This window comes from Delphinus delphis, chromosome 2 (assembly GCF_949987515.2).
Source record: "Delphinus delphis chromosome 2, mDelDel1.2, whole genome shotgun sequence".
Lineage (NCBI taxonomy): Eukaryota > Metazoa > Chordata > Mammalia > Artiodactyla > Delphinidae > Delphinus > Delphinus delphis.
The window spans coordinates 124,981,940-125,000,040 of record NC_082684.1 but is presented as its reverse complement, the minus strand read 5'-3'; the positions used below and the strand labels follow the sequence as shown (position 1 = coordinate 125,000,040).

The 18,101-nt window shown below is 44.8% G+C and overlaps 1 protein-coding gene across 1 annotated transcript in view; it reads left to right on the top strand.

Annotated features, from left to right (window-relative positions):
- The window catches only part of LOC132419772 (neuronal acetylcholine receptor subunit alpha-7), a 125,315-nt gene that overhangs the window by 45,236 nt on the left and 61,978 nt on the right, over window positions 1–18,101 (top strand). The window contains exon 4 of the mRNA XM_060003660.1: window positions 13,364–13,473. Within this exon, the coding sequence (XP_059859643.1) occupies window positions 13,364–13,473 (110 nt within the window). The remainder of the gene's footprint in view (window positions 1–13,363; window positions 13,474–18,101) is intronic.

Here is an 18,101-nt window from a genome sequence, read left to right as displayed (position 1 = left end):
ATTCCTAGAGAATCAGACTTTGAAGGCTAGCGGGATTTGATTGCAGGACTTCAACAGGACTGGGGGAAACAGAGACTACACCCTTGGGGGGCACACACAAAGTAGTGTGTGCGTCGGGACCCACGGAAAGGAGCAGTGACCCCGTAGGAGACTGAACCAGACCTACCTGCTGGTGTTGGAGGGTCTCCTGCAGAGGCAGGGGGGTGGCTCTGTCTCACCATTAGGACAAGGACACTGGCAGCAGAAGTTCTGGGAAGTACTCCTTGGTGTGCACCCTCCCAGAGTCTGCCATTAGCCCCACCAAAGAGCCCGGGTAGGCTCCAGTGTTGGGTCGCCTCAGGCCAAACAACCAGCAAGGAGGGAACCCAGCCCCACCCATCAGAAGACAAGTAGATTAAAGTTCTACTGAGCTCTTCCCACCAGAGAAACAGCCAGCTCTACCCACCACCAGTTCTTCCCATCAGGAAACTTGCACAGGCCTCTTAGATAGCCTCATCCACCAGAGGGCAGACAGCAGAAGCAAGAAGAACTACAGTCCTGCAACCTGTGGAATAAAAACCACATTCACAAAAAGACAGACAAGATAAAAAGGCAGAGGGCTATGTACCCGATGAAGGAACAAGATAAAACCCCAGGAAAACAACTAAATGAAGTGGAGGTAGGCAACCATCCAGAAAAAGAATACAGAATAATGATAGTGAATATGATCCAGGACCTCGGAAAAAGAATGGAGGCAAAGATCGAGAAGATGCAAAAAATATTTAACAAAGATCTAGAAGAATTAAAGAACAAACTAACAGAGATGAACAATAAAATAACTGAAATGAAAAATACACTAGAAGGAATCAATAGCAAAATAACTGAGGCAGAAGAACGGATAAGTGACCTGGAAGACAATATGGTGGAATTCACTGCTACAGAACAGTATAAAGAAAAAAGAATGAAAAGAAATAAAGATGGCCTAAGAGACATCCGGGACAACATTAAACGCAACAACATTCACATTATAGCGGTCGCAGAAGGAGGAGAGAGAGAGAAAGGACCCGAGAAAATATTTGAAGAGATTATAGTCGAAAACTTCCCTAACATGGTAAAGGAAATAGCCACCCAAGTCCAGGAAGCGCAGTGAGTCCCATACAGGATAAACTGAAGGAGAAACACAGCGAGACACATAGTAATCAGATTGGCAAAAATAAAAGGCAAAGAAAAATTATTGAAAGCAGCAAGGGAAAAACAACAAATAACATACATGGGAACTCCCATAAGGTTAACAGCTGATTTCTCAGCAGAAACTCTACAAGCCAGAAGGGAGTGGCATGATCTACTTAAAGTGATGAAAGAGAAGAACCTACAACCATGATTACTCTACCAGGCAAGGATCTCATTCAGATTCTATGGAGAAACCAAAAGCTTTACAGACAAGCAAAAGCTAAGAGAATTCACCACCAAACCAGCTCTACAACAAATGCTAAAGGAACTTCTCTAAGTGGGAAACACAAGAGAAGAAAAGGGCCTAAGAAGCCAAACCCAACACAATTAAGAAAATGGTAATAGGAACATACATATTGATAATTACCTTAAACGTGAATGGATTAAATGCTCCAACCAAAAGACACAGGCTTGCTAAATAGATACAAAAACAAGACCCATATATATGCTGTTTACAAGAGACCCACTTCAGACCTAGGAACACATACAGACTGAAAGTCAGGGGTTGGAAAAAGATATTCCATGCAAGTGGAAATCAAAAGAAAGCTGGAGTAGCTATATTCATATCAGATAAAATAGACTTAAAAATAAAGAATGTTACAAGAGACAAGGAAGGGCACTATATAATGGTCAAGGGATCAATCCAAGAAGAAGATAGAACTTATAAATGTATATGCACCCAACATAAGAGCACCTCAATACATAAGACAACTGCTAACAGCTCTAAAAGAGGGAACCGACAGTAACACACTAATAGTGGGAGACTTTAAAACCTCACTACACCAATGGACAGATCATCCAAACAGAAAATTAATAAGAAAACAGAAGCTTTAAATGACACAATAGACCAGATAGGTTTAATTGATAGTTATAGGACATTCCATCCAAAAACAGCAGACTACACTTTCTTCTCAAGTGCGCATGGAACATTCTCCAGGATAGATCACATCTTGGGTCACAAATCCAGCCTCAGTAAATTTAAGAAAATTGAAATCATGTCAAGCATCTTTTCTGACCACTACGCTATGAGATTAGAAATAAATTACAGGGAAAAAAACGTAAAAAACACAAACACATAGAGACTAAATAATACATTACTAAATAACCAAGAGATCACTGAAGAAATCAAAGAGGAAATCAAAAAATACCTAGAGACAAATGACAATGAAAACATGATGATCCAAAACCTATGGGATGCAGCAAAAGCAGTTCAAAGAGGGAAGTTTATAACTATACAAGCCTACCTTAGGAAACAAGAAAATTTTCAAATAATCTAACTTTACATCTAAAGGAACTAGAGAAGGAAGAACAAACAAAACTCAAAGTTAGCAGAAGGAAAGAAATCATAAAGATCAGAGCAGAAATAAATGAAGTAGAAACAAAGAAAATAGCAAAGATCAGTAAAAGTAAAAGCTGGTTCTTTGAGAAGATAAACAAAATTGATAAACCATTAGCCAGACTCATTAAGAAAACGAGGGAGAGGACTCAAATCAATAAACTTAGAAATGAAAAAGGAGAAGTTACAGCAGACACTGCAGAAATACAAAGCATCCAAAGAGACTACTACAAGCAACCCTATGCCAATAAAATGGACAACCTGGAAGAAATGGATAAATTCTTAGAGAAGTATAACCTTCCAAGACTGAACGAGGAAGAAATAGAAAATATGAACAGACCAAACACAAGTAATGAAGTTGAAACTGTGGTTAAAAATCTTCCAACAAACAAAAGTCCAGGACCAGATGGCTTCACAGGTGAATTCTATCAAACATTTAGAGAAGAGCTAACACCCATCCTTCTCAAACTCTTCCAAAAAATTGCAGAAGAAGGAGCACTCCCAAACTCATTCTATGAGGCCAGCATCACCCTGATACCAAAACCAGGCAAAGATACTACAAAAAAAGAAAATTACAGGCCAATATCACTGATGAATATAGATGCAAAAATCCTCAACAAAATACTAACAGACAGAATCCAACAACACATTAAAAGGATCATACACCATGGTCAAGTGGGATCTATCCCAGGGATGCAAGGATTTTTCAATATACTCAAGTCAATCAATGTGATACACCATATTAACAAATTGAAGAATAAAAACCATATGATCATCTCAATAGATGCAGAAAAAGCTTTAACAAAATTCAACACCCGTTTATGATAAAAGCTCTCCAGAAAGTGGGCGTAGAGGGAACCTACTTCAACATAATAAAGGCCATATATGACAGACCCATAGCAAACATCATTATCAATGGTGAAAAACTAAAAGCATTTCCTGTAAGATCAGGAACAAGACAAGGGTGTCCACTCTCACCACTATTATTCAACATAGTTTCTGGAAGTTGTAGCCATGGCAATCAGAGAAGATAAAGAAATAAAAGGAATACAAATTGGAAAAGAAGTAAAACTGTCACTGTTTTCAGATGACATGGTACTATACATAGAGAATCCTAAAGATGCCACCAGAAAACTACTAGAGCTAATCAATGAATTTGGTAAAGTAGCAGGATACAAAATTAATGCACAGAAGTCTCTTTTATTCCTATACACTAATGATGAAAAATCTGAAAGAGAAATTAAGGGAACACTCCCATTTACCACTGCAACAAAAAAAATAAAATACCTAGGAATAAACCTACCTAGGGTGACAAAAGACCTGTATGCAGAAAACTATAAGATGCTGATGAAAGAAATTAAAGATGATACAAACAGCTGGAGAGATATACCATGTTCTTGGATTGGAAGAATCAATATTGTGAAAATGACTATACTACCCAAAGCAATTTGCAGATTCAATGCCATCCCTATCAAATTACCAACAGCATTTTTTACTGAACTAGAACAAAAAATCTTTAAATTTGTATGGAGACACAAAAGACCCCGAATAGCCAAAGCACTCTTGAGGGAAAAAAACAGAGCTGGAGGAATCAGAGTCCCTGACTTCAGACTATACCACAAAGCTACAGTAATCAAGACAATATGGTACTGGCACAGAAACAGAAATATAGATCAATGGAACAAGATAGAAAGCCCAGAGTTAAACCCAGGCACCTATGGTCAACTAATCTATGACAAAGGAGGCAAGGATATACAATGGCGAAAAGGCAGTCTCTTCAATAAGTGGTGCAGGGAAAACTGGACAGCTACATGTAGAAGACTGAAATTAGAACACTCCCTAACACCATACACCAAAATAAACTCAAAATGGACTTGAGACCTAAATGTAAGACTGGACACTATAAAACTCTTAGAGGAAAACATAGGAAGAACACTCTTTGATATAAATCACAGCAAGATCTTTTTTGATCCACCTCCTAGTGTAATGGGAATAAAAACAAAAATAAACAAATGAGATCTAATGAAACTTCAAAGCTTTTGCACAGCAAAGAAAACCATAAACAAGATGAAAAGACAACCCTCAGAATGGGAGAAAATATTTGCAAACGAATCAACGGAGATAGGATTTATCTCCAAAATATATAAACAACTCATACAGCTCAATGTTAAAGAAATAAACAACCCAATCCAAAAATGGGCAGAAAACCTAAATAGACTTTTCTTCAAAGAATACAAACTGTTGGCCAAACAGCACATGAAAAGCTGCTCAGCATCACTAATTATTAGAGAAATGCAAATCAAAACTACAATGAGGTATCACCTCACAGCAGTTAGAATGGGCATCATCAGAAAATCTACAGACAAGAAATGCTGGAGAGGGTGTGGAGAAAAGGGAACCCTTTTGTACTGTTTGTGGGAATGTAAATTGATATAGCCAGTATGCAGAATAGTATTGAGGTTCCTTAAAAAACTAAAAATAGAATTACCGTATGACCCAGCAATCCCACTACTGGGCATATACCCAGAGAAAACCATAATTCAAAGAGACACATGCCCCCCAATGTTTATTGCAGCTCTGTTTACAATAGCCAGTTCATGGAAGCAACCTCAATGCCCATCAACAGATGAATGGATAAAGGAGAAGTGGTACATATATACAATGGAGTATTACTCAGCCATAAAAAGGAACGAAATTGGGTCATTTGTAGAGACATGGATGGATCTAGAGACTGTCATACAGAGTGAAGTAAGTCAGAAAGAGAAAAACAAATATCGTATATTAATGCATATATGTGGAACCTAGAAAAATGGTACAGATGAACTGGTTTGCAGGGCAGAAACTGAGACACAGATGTAGAGAACAAACGTATGGACACCAAGGGGGGAAAGTGGTGTGGTGGTGGTGGTGGTGATGTGATGACTTGGGAGATTGGGATTGACGTGTATACACTGATGCGTATAAAATGGTTGACTAATAAGAGCCTGCTGTATAAAAAAAGAAAAAAAAAGATGGGGCTTTATTTTAAATTCATTAATGTATTCATAGATGACATTTTTATTGCTAAAACTGAGACATCGATACAGATTTCACTATCAATTCTATAGCTTTTAAAAATAGATGTAGGAACGTATAGTTCAGAATGAAAGGTACTTTGTAACAACAGGTTTACTCAGTTCCTTGAACTTCTTACAGATTACATGCCAAAAACAATGAGTTTTCATCAACGTGTATCAGTGGACAATTTGATTAGTTTCTCCTTCAATTTTGCTGAAAACAAAGAATTTAAAGAATTAAAATGCATCTGACCTTTGAAAGTATTTGTCACCCAAATTTTTAACAAAATTGACATAGACACTGGTATTTTGAATGGACTTTTTCTTGCTTCTTGGGTCAGTGTCCCTAGGTAAGAGTTGAGAAAAGGGAAATAGGTCTTTATTTGTGAAGTGGGAGGGGGATACTTCAACATGGAGGCAAAGGATGCTCCCAGGCAATTCTTGGGCAGGTGAGTTTTAGTTGGCTACACGTGGACATTGAGGGATAGAAAACAGAAAATGGATTTACTTCACACTGTCTGCTGTTTGTCCCAGGGGTACCCTTAGCTACGTCTCAGACCCCTTGCAGAACTTTCCTGTAGTGAATAAAGTAGGAACCTTTGAGAGTCTCCCTTGCAGGATTTAAAGCAACGTTCTTCAGTGTGTGGATCCCACCTGCACACCTGTGCCCGCCGACTCCAGCTTCCCTCCTTTTGCCAGGGGTACAGGGTCTGTGTTCCCCTGGAAGCCAGCCCTTCCTCAGTGGGCTTGGCTCTGTCTCCTGGCACCTGCTGAGAGCTGGGCTTTCACAACTACCCCTATCGCCTGGAGCATCATAATAGTGTCTGTGAGCCACCCATTAGCATACAGACATGATGCAGTCTGTCCCCATAAATCCGTCCGGTGACTTCCTGGTTCCTCTTAACCTTTATGGCAAGGCTCCCCTGAGCAGTGACCCCTGCCCTACTGTCCTCAATCTCTCCACTTGCATTCTCACTTAAACTCACCTTCATCTGGCTGTGTGTAAGCAAAGCACTAACCCCCAGGTTACTACATATTATGAGTAATGTTTTTACCCAGTTTATTTTGATGAGAATTTTCAACTATACCAAGAAGTTGAATTCATAGCACGCACCCATATACCTGCCTCCTGGATTCTATAATTAGCATTTTACTATACTTGCTTTACCCCATATCTGGGAATCTATTCATCTAGTTTATTTTTAAATGCAGCTCAAAGTAGAATAGTGGACAGTGGTGCCCTTTTACCCACATATTTCATGGAGATCTCAAGAGTTCAGAGGGGTTTTTTTCTTTCTTTCAAGGTAAAGTATTTGCATACAATGCAATGCACAGATTCTAAGAGTGTATCTGTCAATAAATTGCCAGTAATGCCTTCAGGTCTGCAGCCCCCGCCCCCATCCCCTGCATTCAGGACTGTCATGTAAGGTATAGCTCTGGGAATCCTGGGGCATAATGCAAATGTTTCCTTTTTTACATAAAACTGCTTGTTTCCCAAGCCCTCTAAAGTGCAGAGCTGCTGTGGACAATTTTCTCATGGAGAGAGAGAGACACTGAATTTGCCTCTGGCATGTCAGGTCACGTTTCCCTGAGTCTCTGTTTCTTAGCCCTCAGTAAGTGATTGATCTTCAGCAATGTATATTATTTGGTGATTTTTACAAGGGTGTTGGTTTCCAGGAAAAATGTAACTGGATTATTACTTACTGCATTGAGTTCAGGTTCTCCATAAATAAACATCCTTGCTTTGGAAGATGTCACCAGAGGCCTCTAAATTTCTTTCAAGCACAGTGTATTTCTAATTAAGACTTGCATTTGCAGAGGCACCTGCAGCTTCATTTGTTTTAAAACTCACTTTTTAATCTCATGTACCTATTCAACTAATCTTTTCAAGCACCTGCTTTGTGGAAAGCATTGAACTAGGCCACGTAAGGGGGGGCCCAGAAAAGGATGAGACCCAGTTTCTACTTGCAAACCATTTCCAATCCGGCTGTGTAATTTACGCTCTAAAGAAGATTCAAATATCAAGACCAAGTACCTCCCTAGAGAATTGGCGGGAGGCAGGCTAGCTGTGTAGACCGTGGAATTGGCAGGTGGGAGAAATCTCTGCTTTACAGAAACGGGAGGGAGAGGAGGAAAGGCACAAACTCTTCTGAATGTGATGATCAGGGAGCCCGGGTGTCTCTAGGTGTGACCTTGCTAATTAGTGCTTCTTTCCAGGTGGAAAACAAGTTGGGTGCCTTCATAGCGCATGTCCTTATAAAGCTGGGTGGCACATTTATCTGGCACCTGTAGCTCATGGAGCAGTTGTAACAGTAGCTCCCAGCAGAATTTTAAGGAATCACAAGTATCTTGGATTTAGAGCAGACCTTAAAAGTTATCTAACCTCTGCCCTACCCAGTGTTTCCATCTGGAAAGCCATGGCATTCCTATTGTGGCCATAGCATGGCCAATGGGGAACTCAGATGTCACCCCGACAAGGCTTGGGAGCTGCCCCAGAGCCATGTGTAAGACGACCACCTTGATTCCTGCTCTTTGTGTTCTCCCAACTGGTGACCAGCCTCGCCTGCCCCAGCTATGGGGACAGACAAGAAGTGAGGCTCCATGCTGAAGATGGTCAAGGCCAGAGTCCCCAGGGAGGGAGGGCAGAAATGTGGACAGGAGGGGACAGAGGACCCAGGAAATTGCTCTCAGCAACTGGTTTTTCTCTCCTCTCATTTCATGTTGCTGAATTCCTGTTCTGAAAACCTGAATCCACATTATCTTTTCTCTAGGTATTTCAACTCTGAGGTCAATATTATACAAATGATGGATTTTCTATACATTCAAAAAGAGAAAGAGAAAACATTCTCTTTGACCTACAGTTTGTTGATTGTGTTTTCCTTTCTCTTACCTGCCCTTGATTTGTAGGACTTTCCAGTTATTTAGATAACCTGAAGGAAGAGAACGTGTCTGATCTTTCTGTTTACCTCTATATTCACAGGAGGAGGAAGCAGTTAGTGTATTTTCTCGGCAGATTAGTTTTATCATTTGGGGAGGCCTGTCAGACATAATCTGATTTAATCTACGAGAAGCCATTTCAGTTTCTAAAGAGACATTTGAGCCATCCAGAGACTTGTAGTTGCTTTAAAAAAAAAAATCTGTTGTCTTTAATTTTGGAATTTTGACCATTCTTCTGGTTTCAGGTTTCCCATCCTTCTTATGCTTATTTTTTACCTCCTAATTCTAATGATGGATTAGATTCTAAACCATATTTATTTCTAAAATGCTTACCTTCTTCATTTCTGCATTCTTTATCACTTTTCTCTGACAAATAGAAATGCCATACGTTATGCTCATAGATGAGATGTCGGTGGCTTGCTTAGGGCCATAAGAGTAACCCACGGTTAAGGGTGGTGTTTCAATCACTGTGTCCCACTGAGAGAAGAAAGTTTTAGGGCAGAAGGAAGGAGGAGGCCCACTCTCTTCCTCTGAGATCAAAACAGTTGACGGAAAGAATGTTCAGAGCATGTGTGTGTGAGGTGTTTCCTGACACCAGGCACTTGGCGTCTGCCCATCCAATAGCTGGTTCTGTGATTCTCGGGACTCGACCTTGGTGTCCAGCAGTTCAGTTTTATTGAGTTAGCGTGCAGTCCCTCGAGGTAAGGACTCAGTCCCACAAACTGCCCCCACTTGAGACACAAACTGCAGATGGGGGAGCCAGGCAACCCACACTTCTGTCCAGCTGAGTTCAAATTGGACGTTCCCACCACACCCCGCTTGGGTACAGTATTTTCCTAGAACAGCTCCTGGAACTCAAGAGAAACCTTCATCTATGTTTCCAATTTATTATAAAGGATGCAGCTCATGCACAGCTGAGGGAGGAGATGCCAGGGCAGGTATGAGGCGAGAAGTGGAACTTCTGTCTCCCCACCCCAGCCACTGTGTCCCTGCACCATGATGTGGTCACCAGCCTTGTTTTCTTTTGTCCTGCTCCAACAGCATCATTTGTTTATTTATTTATTATTAATTTTTATTGGAGTATAGTTGCTTTACAATATCAGCCTTATTGTTCAGAGTTTCGTAACCCAGTCTCCAGCCTCTCTTCTCTTCCCAGAGATAGGGGTGGGGTGGGGATAAGGGTTCCCACCCTCTAATGCAGGGTTGATCTTTCCGGTGACCAGAGGCATTCTGCTGACCTGAGGCTGACTAGGGGCCCCACCCTAAGCCAACTCATTAGTATAAAAAATATGCTTAAAAGACATCTGATCACTCAGGAAGTTCCCAGGGTTTTAGGAGCTCTGTGCCAGGAACCAAGGAAAAAGACCAAATATATTTATTATACCATACTGTATTTTTTTTAAATGAAGTAAACTTTCCCTTCTCTTTCATTCACTTGCTCTCACTCTCTGCTTTCTTTCTTTCTTGCATTAAATATTTCCATGCAAGTGTGCACACACACATTTAAAAAGAGTTTCCTGTGGGCCCAAGGCAGGTTGTAATAGGGCCAGTTCTCAGACCCCTGAAAGAGTGGGATTCTTACTGTGCATCTTAGATCAAGGGCCCCTTCCTCCCCTGCGTTTCCCCTTAAGCATCCCATGTAATCGTATCTTGATGACTTAACGAGGAGGAATCACACAGAAATAGGGAGAGAATGCAAAGTGCAGCCTCTTCTGACGGGAAGCTCTGGGAGGGTTGGCGTTTCTAGGTTCATGCCTGTTTCCAGGTGCCCACGTGTGGAAGCTGTGCCAGCTGCTGTCTGTGCACAGATTTTGCTCAGTGCCTCTGCCTTCCCGGGCCTTGCAATCTGAGTGGGCAGTCAGTACTTTGGAGGATAGAAACTCCCCCCCCTCCACTTGTTTATGGGCCCCTTTCCGCATCCATTCTTTTTTTTTTTTTTTTTTCGGTACGCGGACCTCTCACTGTTGTGGCCTCTCCTGTTGCGGAGCACAGGCTCCAGACACACAGGCCCAGCGGCCATGGCTCACAGGCCCAGCCGCTCCGCGGCACGTGGGATCTTCCCGGACTGGGGCACGAACCCGTGTTTCCTGCATCGGCAGGCGGACTCTCAACCACTGCACCACCAGGGAAGCCCCTCCACATCCATTCTTAAGAAATCTTCATGCAAATCCAGGACAACGCAGCACCAAGGTTCCTGCTCTATCCACCTCCTGACACTGAGCTGGCCCTTGCTCTCTCCACCTTTGGCTGCAGCTCAGTTATTACAGCTCTCATGTCCTCTGAGATTTTGTGAAAGGGAGGGTTCCCTCTTCCTTTTAAAGCCATCATGTATCACGTGCCTCCCAGGGCCATGTGACTTACCTGCTGTGACACTATCTCATTGCATCCTTACAGCGCCTGATGAGGTGTGACACATACGCGCAAACTGCAGCACAGAGAGGGTGGTTTACCTGCTAGAGCTCAGTTCTTCTCTGCCGGAGCCTTGGTACAAACCCGCCTGTCTGATTCCAAAGCTCCCGGTAGCCCCCCTTTCTGCCGTGAGGGTGAGAGAGACCCAGCTTGGCTTTGGACTAAGGAAGAGCCCCAGAAGGGCAGTGCCTTCAGGGATGATGAGCAGCCCACCCTGTTGGGGTGCAGAATCTGCCTGTGCAGACAGATTGGATGGGAAGAACCAACCACGGTAGAGCCCAGGAGTCACCCAGCTTGCCGTTCTGAATCCTGATCCAGTGACCAACAAAAAATATATCACTTCTCTGGGCCTCAGATTTCTCTTGTAAATAGGAATAGTAATGCTGGCATCCTGGCATCCTGGTGAGCATGGTACACATAGCAGACACTGAGTGAGCAGGATGGCCGGGATACATGTCCTGGGGCACAGGGAGCTGGGGAGACGGGAGGGGTGAGGAATTGCCAGGGAGGCTTCCTGCAGCTCAGATCAGGTACCCCTAGGAGAGGTTTGAGTTTGACCAACAGAGTGCTCCCTCTTCCCTGCTTCCCCTTGCCCTGTGGCCATCATTTCAGCAGGCAGAGGAGATGGGTGTCTGCCTGCCACACCTAGCTTCCTGGGCAGTTCTTGGGGCCCTGGGGCCCTGAGCAGCATGGTGGGGAAGGTGACAGTGTAAGGCTCTGTGATAATCAGCTGCCAGAGAAGCATCCCAGGGCTGGATATGAAGACTTGGTCAGGAAAGCACAGATGTTGGGCACATGAAGGCTTATGCCCAGAGCAAGGGAGAGGAAAGAAGGGAGCGCTGGGCAAATGGGGCAGAGTTGGAGCTGCTGGAGCGGACACAGCATGGCTGGTACCCAGGCCTTCCTGCAAAACCGCTCGAACAGGTCTGGCTCTTTCTGGGTGCTGTGCTGTCCTGTCACAGCAGGGTGAGGGTGGGAGAGACCCTCCCCAGCTGCACATGTCTAATTAGAAACATCGGCCTGGTGGGTCTCTATCCTAAATGCCCCAGATGATACTTCAGCACGTTAGGTAGCAATACACCCTCCTTTCCATGGTCCATGGCTGTGAAATGCTGTTACTTGCCTGCATATTCCTTCTTGCCTGACTTCAGGTAGACCCAGAACTGGGATGCTTGCCTGCCCTTTCCAGAGGATGGTGGGATCTCTGGGACATGCCCTTTGACCCTTGCTGCAAGTTTCAGTAGCTCTAGACCCACAGCCCCTTGGCTGCAATTCTCAAATCTCAGCAACTCTGAACATGACAGGATTTTTGGTTTGTTTGTTTGTTTTTATAACTTTACATCAAACTGATATTGATATGCATTTATTTTCTCAGTAAAAATATGCATGTTTTGCTGCAGAAATAATGATTGATTATAGGGAGTTGTCCCTGGACCAGCTTGGGGTGTTGCATCACATACCCTTTTAATCTGAGAAAGTTTGAGCTCCAGAGCAGGTGGCCCCAGGGGGACTGAATACAGGATGGGGGCCTTTACTGGGTCTGCTCTGATTATGCACACCTGTAGGAGCTGATGAGTCCAAACCCAGCAGCCCTGCGGTCCTGGCTGGGTGGTGCTGGTTGTCCAGCAGTGCAGGTGGGGTCCTACCTGGGCAGTCTTTACAGAGCTAGTGGACCCCAGGTAGCTCTGGGGTGCATAGTCCTGGCGCGGAGGACCCCAGACATGGGCCTTCATCTCACAAAGACCCCTCAAGAGCCAATTTCAGGCCTAGCCCCAAAGAGATGCACCTGTGTTCACGTGTTTATAAATATTTCCTGTACCCCCATGTGCTGATTCATTGTTTTACTGCCAACACCCATGTTTGCATTTTTGAGTTGTGGTGTCAGAAGCACTATTCCTACATGAAAATAATAATTCAAATCCAAAAACAGTGCCTTAGAAATTTCTGAGAGGTACCCCCGCAGCTGCACGAAGTTGTTTCATGGAAATAAATATTCTTCATTTTTCCAGCTTGGTTCTTGTTCTAATTGAAATAATGAATTTATTTGTCCAAAGTGTCTTTACAGTGGAAAACTTTGAAGGCAAGACAGTTCTTTATTTGGCTAGGAAAAAACCCATCTGCTATGGGAGGGGAAGGCTTGGGGGCATTCAGTGAACTGGAATTAACTTTAATGCTACCTTCTGACTGTGGTCATGGTGACAGCAGGATCTTAAATGTGATTTTTTTGCTATTCATGGTCATTTTGTAAGGGGTTATTTAATTCCCAGTTTCCATATATTTTACAGATAGCAACTCAATTATGTAAATAAGTGCCTGGAACTCTTTTTGGTTTTGAACTTATCTAATAATCTCTTATAAGATATATTAGCAGGCAAGGAAGCAAAGTGCTGCTAATGGCGCCCTCTGTGTTTGTCAGTCTTGGATGGATCACTATTTACAGTGGAATATGTCAGAGTATCCAGGCGTGAAGACGGTTCGTTTCCCAGATGGCCAGATTTGGAAGCCAGACATTCTCCTCTACAACAGGTAAGCACAGTGGACAAAGGAGAAAAATGAGTTTATTTTTGGACGTGTTTAACAATCAAATATATTTGAGTGTTTTATAGCAGTGCCAGTACATTATCTGTAACTTGGGACTGTGGATCCCCACGAGGCTTTGTAGGAAGCAGCTCTGTCCCATGTCCAGCGTTCTCTGTCCTGGCACGCAGGCCTGCAGCACCCAGCACACTGCCCCCGACGGCCATGTCCACAGGGCTGTGCATTACAGGTGTGTAGGTACTTGTGTGCATGTTGGCACTGAGACATTTTTGCTTGTGGCCATACCTTTGCCCCTGAATGACAGCAGTTACAGTCACAGCATGAGAAGTTGCTGGTCAACGGGACGCATGGCTGGGGTCCACTTTCTGGGACCCAGATCCTCATTTGATGCAGTGTCCTTTGGGCATTGGGAGAGCCCTGTGGGGCAGCTGAGCACAGGAGACTGTCATCTCTAGCCACACTCAGAAGCTTGTACCTGACAGAAGACAGACAGATAGCAGTCATGTTCTAATAAATGTAGTCCTTCTCCTGAGGTCAGGAAAGGAAGGATTCATTAGTCATCCAAAGCTGTCTGATTTGTAGAGTGGAAGCCCAGAAGGCAGATATCCAGGTAGGGTAAATTTCTAGAAGCATTAAATTATTTGCTAAACTACATAGTCACAAAAGGGAACCCAGCGCCTTTCTTTCTAATAAGGCTTGGGATGGGATAACCAGCTTAATATACAAGAAAGATATTTCCTAGTGATGGCTGCTGCCTCTGGTCCCACCTGGACAAGAAGGAAGCCGAGTACCTTCCTGACTCAGGAAACAGTGCCGCCATCGGCCACTGCCCACGGTCATCCCCCCGGGACCAGCTGATGTGTTTGTCCTGCACTGGCTCCTTCCAGAAGGCTGGGTATTCCAAGTCTTGTTTTCCCTTTTAATTGTTTTTCTTTCTTACTGACATCACATTTCATTTGAATCCTTGGGCCTGTCTCTAGAAGACTACACCTCTTCTGATTTGCTGCCACTCTTCAGTTTCTTAAATTAGTTCAGGCAGCTGAGCTTTGAAAGATGTCTCAGGTCAGAGTAAGTGATCCCAACTGAGTAGAAGCACAGGAGTCCCCATGCTTTCTCCTTGGCTCATCTGTTTCCTGGGGGTGGCTATGTTAGTTGCCCAGGGCTGCTAGAACAAAATACCGCAGACTGGATGACTTAAACAACAGAAATTTATTTTCTCAGAGAAATTCATTTTCTCTTGGAGGCTGGAAGTCCCAGATGCAGGTGTCTGCAGGGTTGGTTTCTCCTGAGGCCTCTCTCCTTGGCTTGCAGATGGCCACCTTCTCCCTATGTCCTCACAAGGTCTTCCCTCTGTGTGTGTCTGTGTCCTCATCTCTTCTTATAAAGACATTAGTCATGTTGGATTAGGGCCTATTCTAGTGACCTCATTTTAACTTAGTTACCTCTTTAAAGACTATCTCCAAATACAGTTTCGCTCAGAGATACTTGGGCATGTGGATTAGGACTTCAACCGATGACTTTTGGGGGAACACAATTCGGCCTATTACAGGGGCATTGCCGTTGACTGCTTAAGGACAAAGGGTTAGGATTGAACAAGTCTAGGTGTAAATCTTAACCATAATGTTTACTATGTCTGTAAGTCTCAGATTCCTCCTTTGCCCGGTGGGGGAAATGCCAGCCTCGCAGAGTTTGGAAGGATGACTGCAGATGTACGTGGCATGCTTGGGTGGTACTTGGCAAAGAGTAAACATTCACTAATGGCAGTCGTGTGCTCACAGGCCTGATGATGAGGATTTCTGCTTCAAGTAAGACGGGTTTGACAATTTAAAAAAGAAATACCAATAATGTTTTCCATTATTCTCAATTCAGTTTTTTTATCTGAAATCAAGAATAAATATGATAAAATGGTAGAATCTTAAGAATGAGGCTTTAAGAGATGGGTCTTATGGCTTATCTGTAAGACCTTAAACCCCAATAAATAAAATGTTTGGAGTTCTGGGGCTTCCCTGGTGGCACAGTGGTTGAGAGTCCGCCTGCCAATGCAGGGGACACAGGTTCATGCCCCGGTCCGGGAAGACCCCACATGCCGCAGAGCGGCTGGGCCCGCGAGCCATGGCCGCTGAGCCTGCATGTCCAGAGCCTGTGCTCCGCAATGGGAGAGGGCACAGCAGTGAGAGGCCCGCGTACCAAAAAAAAAAAAAAAAAAAAAAAAATGTTTGGAGTTCCTAATATTTTGGCTAATGAAGAGTTACCAAGTATTCTATACATACCTGAATTTCAAGGAGCAAAGATACAGCGGTCTCCGTCTGATGGATGACACCTGGGACCCGGCCCCCAGGAATAATGCTTCCCCTTCTTCCTCTCCTGTATCCCCTGAAGCTCCAAATAGCCATCATCCTCCTGCCTCTCAGTCCCGTTTCCCTGTTGAATGAGTCTGCCAGCCTCTGCCACGGGATCTGTAGAGGCTGCCTCCTCTTCTGCGTTAGTTTTCTTCCGAGAAACGAGATATAGGATTTTTTACCTGAAGTAACTGCTAACTATATGGCTGCGCGGCCACGTGAGCACAGCGAGGGCTAAGCAGGTTACGGAAGATATTGAAGCCAGTCGTAGACATGGCGCCAGTTATCTTTTGCTGCTTAACAAATTAACAACTGACCCTGAGCTTAGTGGCTTAAGGAAAAAACACAGCGCAGATAATTTCTCGCCATGCTGTGGACTGGCTGGGCCCGCGTGGCTGCTTGTCTGCTCCGTGAGATGCTGGCGGAAGGCAATGGGCCGGGGCTCAGATGAGCTGGGATGTGGGGATGCACCGCCAGGGCTGGCAGTGGTGGTGATGGTGCCGTGGGTGGGGGCTCAGCCGGGGCTGCACCTGTGCCAGCTCGGCTGTCTCCTCCCTCCCTGAAGGTCTTCCACGTGGCCTGGCAACACAGGAGAGGCAGGAAGTGGGGGCTCCGGGGCCCTTAGGGACTGAGCGTGAGAAACCAGTCAGCCCTTTACCTGGTGGTCCTGTTGGGCAGAGTAGATCTGGGCGCAGCCTGGAGGAGGGAGGAGAAATCAGCTGTTCCCTTATCCAGGGCACCAGGGAGGGAGGCGGGGAGGCTGCCCTGGGGAGACCAGCTGTCCAGGCTGAGAGGAGACAGTGATGACACAGGAAGGTCAGAGTAAAGACTGGGAGGATTGGAAGGACCAAAACAGATGCGCATAATGAAGGAGCACTCAGCTCAGGGCACCCTGTGGGGCTAGGAGGAGGGGGAGACGCAGGGTGACACCGTTATCCCTGCCTCCATGGGCTAGCCTCCCTCCGCTGCCACTCCTCCTGCCGCAGTTGTGTGTGGGCCCCCCGCCACCCCCAACCCCACAGCCTCCTCTTCCACCTGCTGTCCATCAGCTCAGGGATGTGCCCCGACTCCCACTGTTTACACGTGCCCCCTCTCGGCATGGGACAGTCACCCTTCTCTGCCCCCAGACCTCAACTCGACACCCCTTTGGCTCCAGACACCTCTCTCTGTCACCTGATCTCCTAGAAGGGCGTTCCTGTGCCCAGTAGCACGCAGGTTCTGCCCCCTCTCCTGGGCACCTGGAAAGCACCTGACTAATATTTGTGCACAGATGAGATGGAAGCACGGAGGGAGGACCCAGGTGTGAGGAGGAGCAAAGGGGATGATGCCAGTGCCGCTAAGGACAGCAAAGGGAAGAAAGGAAGGAGAGAAATCATATTGGCAGCCTGGAAAATGTGAGACTGGGTGACTGAGTCCAGAAACTGACACAGGAAGTAGCAAAAACAGGCCTGAATTCAGTAAGATCCTAACCTTCCGATACTATTCTGTTATGGAGGATTTTGAGAGATGTTGAACTTGATGCTTTCCACCAGCCAGAGGGTCTCAGAATAGTACGTTTCCTCAGTGGGTGCATGTGATAGTTCATTATGTGTGTGTGATGGGGCTGGGCGTGCTTCCTTGAGGAGGGGACGTGCCGTCCTTCTGTGTGAGCCGTGGTTTGGAAGAGAGCATTGATTCAGGTCAGGGGGAAACATCACCAACATGTATGTTACATTTCGGCTTCTATTCCAGCTCAATTTTGTAGTCCAAGTGCGAGCCCCACGTGGTTTTTGAGATAGAATACATTTCCTGTGCTTTGAAGAGGCTGGGTCACTGCAAAACAGCCATCTCTGCATCATTTCTGGGATGCACTGCTTTAGTTCCCTGAGGGATGGTGAACAAGTTACCACTGCTGGCCAGCTGCCTGGGTGGCTCTGAGGAGAGGACGGGCACTGATACAACCATCCCTGCTAGATGCTGAGCCCAGTGGTTTCTTGGTTACTTTGTTCTGCTTTACTTTAAGCTTGCAGTTCAAGGATTTGTCTGAACACAGTCTTGCTCAAAGTGAGTAGCAACTGTGGATGGCTTGTTACGATTTCCTCCCCTTTTTTGGTTTTTATCTTCTGTATGATTACGCTTATTGATGTTCTAGAATAGGGGATACAAATCAATAAAATGGTTGCCTCTAGGAGGGACATTTGACTGGAAAGGGGCATGAGGGAACTTTCTGAGATAATGGGAGTGTCTGTATCTTGACTTCATGGCGATTATGGTCACATGAATGTAATCTGCATCAAA